General features: G+C 39.0%; 1 protein-coding gene across 1 annotated transcript; it reads right to left on the minus strand.

Annotated features, from left to right (window-relative positions):
- Positions 1–4,071: 4,071 nt before the first annotated feature.
- Positions 4,072–6,246, minus strand: LOC105991377 (disintegrin and metalloproteinase domain-containing protein 25-like). Its single transcript, XM_013024006.1, has one exon. The coding sequence runs from the start codon at positions 6,244–6,246 to the stop codon at positions 4,072–4,074; it is 2,175 nt and encodes a 724-aa protein (XP_012879460.1).
- Between the last annotated feature and the right edge of the window lie 3,829 nt (positions 6,247–10,075).

Consider the following 10,075-nt stretch of genomic DNA (forward strand, 5'->3'; position numbering starts at 1 on the left):
TGTAATCACTTAATCACAATAAAAAAAAAAGAACTTCGGGGAAGGGAGGGAGGGAGGGGATGGTAGGGGGAAAACAATGGAGGGGCTAACAATGTTCAAGAGGAAGTGTACTCATTACCTCACTCATGTAACTGTAACCCTCTGTATAGTATCTTTACAATAAAAAATTTAAAAAAAACTATGCATAAGAATTCCATACCTGGGGCTGGGGGTTTAGCTCAGCGCAAGAGCTCCCGCCTGGCGAGCACAAGGCCCTGGGTTCGGTCCTCAGCTCTGGAAAAAAAGATTTCCATATCTAAGGTTGTATTCCCTGATAGAAAGTTGAAACTTTGCTGGAAAGAGCAGCATAAAGACAAAGATATATAAATTTTCATGTGTATTAAACATAATTCTTCTTAACTGGTCAATAAAAAATGAGAAATAGAACCATCGGAACAGGAAATGAAGAATTAATACTAAGTCCGAGGGCAGAAAGCATGAACAATTGTGAAAAATGTGTAGCTTCCACTGAATGTAGTTGGAATGAATAAATGAGTTCTCACTAGATAAGAGGGTTAAGTACAACATATGATGAATTACAACCTATATACACAGCTGTTGTGATTACCAGTAAACATTATATTAAAGAGCCAGTGGAAATTCCCACAGTGCCAAGAGTAAGCACCAAAATTTTTTTCTGCTGCAGCAGAAAATTAGATGTTGAATCATTCTAATATTCTACCAACTTGCTTGACCACATTTTCTAGAACTATGGTTTTCCACTTTACAAGTTAAGTCTTTCTACTATTGTGTTCTAAGTTCTGTTTTCAAACTATATATCTATATCTATAGATATCTCTATCAGTATAGCTGTCTGTTAACGTATGTATGTATGTATGTATGTATGTATGTATCTCAATGAACAAAAGCTTAGTTTAATATCTGGAAAGCTTTGCTATTTTTTCTAAAGATACCTTAGAATGATAGAGTTTTAGTTTCCAGGGTCCTAGAACATGGACCTATTTCAGCAAGCTCTTTAGAGATGTATCACAAGAGTGGCCTTTTTTTTTTTCTGAGTTTCCAATACCATGTTCCGTTTTGCCCTCTGAGATCTCATCAGAATGACTGTGTCCACATTGCTGCAATCATTCTGGTTCTGATTGCTTAATTTCTATAGATTTTTTTTCTAGTCATCTTTACTGAGCCCTCATGAGAACCGCCAAGTAATTCTCTTTCTCAGTAGCTCCCACAGATTCCTCCAGCATACACACAGGATCTAGTTCCCAAAATGCCCCACATCTAATTTTATAGCAGTAACCCCTAGGGTCATTTTTTAGAATTTACTCTTTTCTGTGGTTACAATAGAACTTCATCTTCTGCATAACTTAGGGAGGAAAGAAATCACTTGCTTTCAGTTCTGTCAGAAGGGAACTTCAAGACTGAGGTGATTCAGACTGAGGTGCTGCTACTCTGCCCAATGATTGGCAGGAGAGAGAGGAAGGACCTCACTCTGTAACAAAGGGAATCCTGTAGTGAGACACCCATTAGGAGTATAGCAGCCCTAGTCCTTCATAAAACTTCTGCATGAATAGGTTGGATTGCAGGTAATTGTGCATTAACACCACCACAAAGTTGCCAGGTGGCTCCATAAGAAATTCTCCACCATTTATTTTGGTACACAGATAGACTAAAGAAGTGTACCCACCTCCTTTGTCTTTTGAAGTAGGTCTAAGGTTACCAAAGTTTCTGTACATCTGGGACTAAATTCTCTTTACTTAGAGAATATTGCTCATATGTGAACCTGAAGACTTTCATTGGGAGTATATGTTATTATCCTTACTCAGATCTGGAATATTATGGAAATTAATGTTTCTATAACCCAAAGAGTCACTGTGAAGATTTGTCCAGATTCTCTTCAAATGCAAGTAAAAAACCAGATATCCTCTTAAAACCGTCATGTTTTTACTTGTAAGCAAGTTCTTTTTTTAATGTGTGCTCTGATCAGATAAGTTCAGAAAATATGTGATTTAAAATTTCAGGCTTGGAGGTGGATGGAGCAGTTATAATGGACATATGTGGAATCAGGGAACTTGGGAAGATAGAGTTGGGAGAGATGGAGGAGGATGATAACTAGAGTGTCATTGTATTCACAAACTCTCATGTTGAATTGAAATCCCTTTGTTGAACTACTTTAAGATGCTAAAAAATTATAAAAATCTGGCTTGTCACCAGATTGCTATAGTCATCCAATTCAGCAACTGTAACTTGAGGGAAAATAATGATGAGTTGAAGGCCTGAACCTCTCTACCTTATGATTGCAGGGTGAAATTTGATTAAGAAGGTTGGTATTTCTCTTCCTCACAGAGAACCTCTCCTCTCTCTGTGCCAAACCACATCCTCAATTCACATGAACCTGGCAAGTAATTGCTCCAGGGGAAATAATGGAGGTCACTCTTCCCCTCCTTTCAGATCATTTTTGGTTTGTGTGTTTATACTACTGTTAAATACTGTTGTAAGGTTTAGTTGGGTTTCTGTTTCAGAGGAAACATGATTTGATATGATGCATAAAGTCCCGCATATGAATGTAAGAATTTTTATCTCATTTCATAGGCAGTCTTTCAAAGTTATTGAGTGGGAGTGCCATGAAATTATTTCCTACAGATATTAGACATTAATGGGAGGTATAAAAACAATTCCTTACTTTCTGACATCTGATTCCCCCTCCCTGCCCCTGTGTTCTTCATGGCACCACGGTAAATTCTCTACCATTCAGATGTGAAAGAATTCAAAACCACACATGTGAGATGACCAGTCTGCTGACTAAAAGTAGTATATATTTACTGCCAATTGGAGAAGCCATCACAGAGAAGAAGTTGAGGAGAGTCAAATCCCATGATTTAAATATATCACATGGTTCTAGGAGTCCTCCCCCTCCCAACTTCAGCACAGAAGGCATAGCCAATAGTTATAGATGTCACCGGGGTTATGGACAGCTGTTTCTCTGGGAAATGCTAAATTTACATATACTACTAATATGCAAGCTGGAACCAAAACTGCTGCTAACAAGGAGAGAGCTGTTATTGAAGCTATGCTGTCATAAAGCACAGCAACAGTTTTCTGAGGTTCCCGCTTTCCTGTTAGCACCTCTAAGAACACACGTAACAGAATTGACAAGCAATGATGGGTTTCAAGGGTTCATTCTTTATTTCAACAAGTCAGGGTGAAAAGAAGGTAGTTTGGAATGGAAAGATATCAAATGAAAGACTCCACACTGGAAAAGTGAAGTAGAGGGAAAGCGGAGGAAGAAGAGGGAGAAAGAAAGAATGAGAGAGAAATAAAGAGGGAGAGAGGAAAATAGGGAGGGGTAGATAGACATAGCAGGGAAGGGAGAAAGAAACTCAAAGGCAAGAAGGACAAGAATTCTATTCAAGTCAGTAAGTTACTTAAAATAATGAACAAAGACAATATGATATGACTCACATTTTCTTTATTGTGAAAATACCATATAGAGGGGTTACAATTACACAGGCAAGATAATGAGTACATTTCTTATCAAGCATTGTTGTCTTCTCCTTTTTTCCCCTTCCCATCCCTTCCCATCTCCCACATTCCCCCTGCCGCCCCCCCAAAGTTGTAAAGTTTGTTTTTCCACATAAGGACTTGTATATCTCATTGTTGCAATGGGTCCACCTGTATTCTTATTTAAACAATTTGTTTTTTCCCTGCCCCTCCACAAATTATACCAACATCAAATACAGTGGAGGAGGGACATACAACGCAACAAAAAATTATCTTATAAATATGTTAGAAACAATCACATAAAAGAAAAAAACATTTGAGTACTTATCTTGGGGTTCATTCTCACTTTTTTAATGGTGTTCTGATCTTGCAATTAGGATCTCTGAAAGTTTCAAACCTTAGTTTCTAACACATGCAATAACATTTTTACTGCAAGGGCACTGAAAATGAATATACATGAAATTTCATGGAGGATGAGGAGTATTTTTCTCAACTGTGAAATCTGCTTCACTGTCTCAAATGTGATTCTGTCACTGGGTGGTCCTTTCTCAGGAAATTTTGAACATTGAGTTCTTATTTCTTCTTTCCACCTTTTTTTGGAGGTGGTCCTCCTTTCTTGCCTGCCCTGTACTTCCGAATCAGAATGACCAGACAGATTATTAAGAGGATTAGTAATATAAATAGTGCGAGTAGGAAAAGTTTGTTTTTCAGCAGTCTGCTAAGAAAAGTTTCTTTGGGAGCTGGGCCACTATCAATACTACCTCCATAGCCAGCTTCTTCACACTGGGGTGGTGCCCACCCATAGTTGCAATGACAGTGATGTTTATTATTGCAGATGCCACGCTTATTGCAATATTCTTCTGTGCAGTCACTTGCCTGGAGTGATCTAGGGATGCACTTCCTATTGAGACACATATGTTCTAGACCACACTCAGTTCCATCTTTGATTTCACCCACATCGTCTATGACCACTCCAAAGTGGATGTGAGTGCCCCAGCAAGTCATATTATCGACTTCAGTCCAATGTAAACTGGAATGATCTTCCAATTTGGGAAGTTCGTGCACATTATCACACTGAACTCTCCCACAGAGAATATCTGTACTATTACACTTTCTGTACCCATCTGGTTCAAAACCACAGTTTCCAATGCGGTCACCTCTCGAGTTGATATTTTGGTAGCAGAGCTCATTTGCATTTTTGGCATCTCTGCCAAAAATCTGCTTACACTGTTGGTCTCGGTTATTACATTGCTTGTTGTAGCAGTATGTAGCTTCAGAGCACATGGACCCATCCAGCACATGTACATCTGGTGGACAATTGGGTGTGTTTCCATTACACCATTCAGGCAGATCACAATCATTGATCGGTTCTCTGCACAAAGTGCCTGCAGGCCTGAAGCGACAATCTTGGCAACAGAGTGCAGTAGCACATTTGGCCCCAATTTTCAGAGAGCAGTTTGCCAGACAACATGGGTCTTCATCACACAATTTTATGGATCCACAGTCACACTCCTCTCCCTGGTCAACCACTTGATTTCCACAGAACGTAAGATGATATATTTTTGATGGTGGTGGTGGAAATCGTCCACACCTATTGAATAAAAAAAAATTTGTAATGAAATCATAACTGCAGTCGCTAAAATGTGTGGAGTTTCCTCTGCTTGCAGACATTAGGCAATCTGCCTCTCCACAACTACAGCCAACTGTATCATGCTCCATACCCATAGTATGACAGATCATGTGTACCAATGTTTGTGCAGTTGCAAGAAAATCGTTTTTAAAGATTTGTTCTACTCCACAAGACGTAAGAGAACATAGAGATGCAGCTTCTGCTTTACCCTTATACAAAGCAAAATCGGTTATCGTCAAAAGATGTGCAGTGTCACTTTCCACAAGTAGATTCAATTCATAGATCTGAAAATGACAAAACTCTGTGAGGGTGGTATGTATATTCCTAATAGTTATACGATTCCTCATAGTCCAGATATAAAGTCCAACCAAGGAAAGGTCAACACCTGCTGCTGAAAAAATGGAATTTGCTTCATTCATGATGATAAACACATCCCCTATCACCTCTGAGGTATTACTTTCCCGATATAAGAAATAACCATTGTCTACACACAATGCAACTTTTATGAAATACTTGTGGGTCCACCAGCCTTCAGAGTCACTCTTTCTCATCATGGAATCATCACTCTCTTGCAACTGCAATCTTTGTGTTATTTCTTCATCTGTTAATGCACATCTCATAGCTGGGGAATGTAACTCATCCCTCTCTCTCTTATAAACCAGATGTTCAAATGTGGCAGAAGGGATCTTGGGCTTGATTTCATAAGACATACCATTTATTTGTAGTATTCCCTGAAAGCCACCAAAACAGGTGTTAAGAACCACCATGGAATCTGGGTCCCCTTCCACATACCCCTGGTAAAAGCAGTCCTCCTGAACAAATGGCTGTTCCTCAAGGAGAGCTCCTTGCTCGGTGTAGGTGAACACAGAGAAATGTCTGGATAGTACAAGCTTCTTGGTCTTCAAGTGGATAATGTGTCTCTGTCCCCCAAAGTACAGGATATAGGAGAGCCAGCCTGAACTCTTCATGCCGCTTACTTTCAAGGGTATCGTCACCTCTGGGGGGCTTTGATACTGAGCCTGTCCAATCTGGGGCCAACCATAGAGGACAAGTGACAAGGCAAACCAGAGCTGCAGGGAAGCAGTCTTCATATTCAGCAAGGTCTCCAACTCAGCCATCATAGACTATGAGGAGGATAATGTAGGGAAGGCTAGTAGAGGAGGGGTGGCTTTGACTTTTAATGGTATCTCTTCAATCAGAGTCAATTCTTCAGAACAGCAACTAAAAGAGAAGAAAAAGAAATGACATAATAGGAATGGACACCTTGTGAGACAAGCAGCGTGGAGGAGAAGGAGCAGGCTATGGCTTAAAGTGGATTTGTATTTGGACTATGACATACATCAGTATAATAACTTGGATTTGCTCTTTATTTTCTATGTGGCAGTGTAAGGCAGTGGGCATGCAGAGAACTACAATGGCCATCAATGGACAATGCTAGAGCCTAGAGGAAGAACACTGAGATCAATTATACTGTCCTTTAAATATGAATAGTTCATTAACATTCCCACAAAACATTTAAAGCAAAAGCCATAACTACTTTAGAGACTGAAAATAGGAAGACTGAAGATTTAGGACAGTCCAGGCCAAAAACAAAACACAATTCATAAGACCTTTAATAACCAATTGCTGTGTGGAATTGTGCAAAACTCTTCTGCCTAAGTTACATGGACCTGAGGTTTGGGGAGTCTGCCCAGGGCAGAATGGTGAAAAAAGTCCAATGGCAAGGTGATGAGATTTTTTACATAGAAAGCCTGAAAAGTAGATAGCTACAAATTGTTTACATCTCTGGGTAGGAAATGAGAAATAATCACAAAATAACCAGTACAATACTGGGCTGGGAGGTATGGCTCAGTAGCAGAGAACCTCCATGCTCACGGTTCAAAAGCTAAGTGATGCCACAGGAAGTTTATAAATAAAAAATGAATATTCAAAGCAAGAGTTTTCTTGGAAAAGTGAGCCTAAGTCTTATTTTGGAGATGCAATATTTATTTATACATATTCACTTCATATAAATGTGTACATGTGTATATCTATATTTCAATTTCAAAGGATCAGTCACTGATTCAAATTAGTTCAGGTGCGATAGACAAGAATAACAACAAGAAAAAGAACTCACATTTATTATGTTCTACCAGGATTCTTAATGTGTATTTCCATGATGGGCATCCCTCTGATCCTGTGACATTCCAATGTGTTAAAGCATCGATTGTGTTCCAATAGCTATAAAAGTGGATATGCTATAGAAGTGGCTATTCACATTCGATTAAAAATACAATATAGGAATTGGAAAATAGTTTCCCTTAGATCAATAAATGGATTTTACTCAAATGTGTTTACATTTGATCATGCCCCAATGACAACATAGTTTTTGACTTTATACAATAAAAAGGAAGACAAACTAAGTGGAAAAATCACTGCTGTAAATGAGAATATTAGAGGCAAAACAAGTTTCATTGAACTCCAAGGGGAGAGTAGAAAGCACAGGGAAAGACAGCATGGGCTGTGGCAAAAACATTGAAATTGTTTCCAACTTACAACTGTACCATTGCCAGCTCCCAATAAAAACCTGAAAAATCAATTTATCCCATGTAGAAACATGTTCACATATAAGATTACTAATGTGCAGGTATATCTCCCAGTAAGCAAAATGTACTAGCATGTGGTTGTGAAAATGAGAAATAAAATAGTGGCTAGCCTAGCCGGGCGCCGGTGACTCACACCTATAGTCCTACCTACTCAGGAAGCTGAGATCTGAGGATCTGGGTTCAAAGTCAGCCCGGGCAGGAGAGTCCGTGAAACTCATCTCAATAAACCACCAGAAAACCAGAAGTGGTGCTATAGCTCAAGTGGTAGCGTGCTAGCCTTGAGCTGAAGAACTGAGGGACAGCACCCAGGCCCAGAGTTCAAGCCCCATGGCCGACAAAAAACAAGAAAAACAAAGGAAAAAATAGTGGGAAGCCTAATAATGATATATAACTTTGACCTTAAGTAAAATATTAATGAAACTGGATATTATGCAGTTTCTATGGTAGGCATTGGGGAGAGATCAGTAAATGGTACAAAGTTGTTAAGTTCATGATGTTGACCACTCATTTTGGGAGAATGACTGGTATAAAGATACATTTTAAAAATCCTTAAGCCTAAGCTGGGTGTTAGTGCATCATGCCTATAATCCTAGTTACTCAGTAGGCTGAGATATGAGGATCATGGTTCAAAGCCACCCCAGGAAGAAAAGTCCTTGTGAATCTCTGATCTCCAATTAACTACTCTAAAACTTGAAGTGGTGCTGTGGCTTCAGTGGTAGAGTAGTAGCCTTGACCACAAAGAGGCTAATTGACAGTGCATAGGCTCTGAGTTCAAGCACCATAATAGATAAAAAACTATAAACTTGCATAACACTTTGTATGTGGCATGCCTATGTTTGTTAGACTTACTGAAAGTATTAATGAGATTGTGAAATTACTGTGACAAGTAGATTATTTGGAGGAAGATTATTATGAAAATGAAATCCGCTCTGAAGAATCCAACATTTCTCAAAGAGATAAGACAGTAATAAAAGATGACACAGAATGATTGCCTGTTTTCTCTGAGACTCCAGAGACATCTCACATTTCTTTAATGCTGTCATTTTCTTGATTTTTTTTTGAAAAGGAGGTCTAAGGGGTTGGTCATGGGGCTTGAACACAGGACCTGGGCTCTGTCCCTGAACTTTTTGCTTAATGCTAGGTCTCTGCCACTTTGAACCACAGCATCACTTCTAGTTTTCTGGTGGTTAGTTGCAGATAAGAGTCTCATGAACTTTCCTTCCCGTGATGACTTGGAACCATGATTCTCATAATCTTAGCCTCCTGAGTAGCTAGGATTGCAGGCATGAACACCCAACTTGCTTCTTTCTAACTTCTTCATTGTGGTTACAAATCATATTTTTATTTTAACCAGTCAGCTGTCAGGAGACATTTGGCCCACCTAGCTAGAAGTTGTGAGTAGCTAAGGAGCCCTTCCTCTAGTTCAGGAAGTCATTGCCCTTTACTGCCCAAAGCTTAGTGGCTGGACTGACAGATTCAGAGACTTGTATCTGAACACCTTGACAATTAGAGACTTAATGCTCCAGACTTTGGAATCAAGACAACAGAACGAGTTCTACATTGCACTTGAGAGTTCATCTGCATGATTACCAGGAGACACATAAGAGCTGCAAATCTGGTATCTGCCAGGGGATTTCATTCTCCTAAAGATTCATGTGTCCAGATCTATGTCATTTCCCTCAGGGGATTTTTCTCATGTTTCCCCTCTAGGTTTCATCACAACACTAGGTTCTTAAGAGAACAGATTTAACCTGAAAAGTTTTAATGTCGTCATTCATTTGCTGGGGCTACTGTTACAAGGTAACCACACAATGAGTATCTTAAACCCCAGAAATGTATCTTTGGAGGTTTGCAGGCTAGCCATCCAGGACAGCCGTATTTACAGGTCTATACTTCTTATGTACACGCAAAGGAATGACTCATTCCACTGTTCTCTCTCAGCTTTTTAGAAAAACCCTAGATTGAGCAGCAAACTTCTGATTATCACTTTGAAAGAGATGAATACTTCTATGAGTCAAAGAAGTTCATTATATGACAATAATACAGTTAATCCAAGAAAGTCTGTGTAACTACTATTAGTACATACACCCCAAATATCAGACCTATTAAACATGTATTAGCAAACTTTCTAATGAGAAAGGAGTAGAAGAAATGAACACAATCACAGGATATGATTGTAATAGCCCACTTTCAATAATACTTGTAATGTGCCGAGAGAAACAAAGTTGATTAGCTTTTAATATTTACCATCAGAATTTACCAACAATATAGAAAAAGTAAAACTATGTATATATGCAGAACGTGCCAATAGCACTCAATAGCATAGCAAGAGACTTTTCTGTGTAACATACGAATGAAGTTC

Source organism: Dipodomys ordii, unplaced genomic scaffold, assembly GCF_000151885.1.
Source record: "Dipodomys ordii isolate 6190 unplaced genomic scaffold, Dord_2.0 Scaffold4, whole genome shotgun sequence".
NCBI lineage: Eukaryota > Metazoa > Chordata > Mammalia > Rodentia > Heteromyidae > Dipodomys > Dipodomys ordii.

What these genes read in the sequence shown, in the direction of transcription:
- LOC105991377 (XM_013024006.1), bottom strand. Translation starts at nt 6,246, where the DNA reads ATGGCTGAGTTGGAGACCTTGCTGAATATGAAGACTGCTTCCCTGCAG.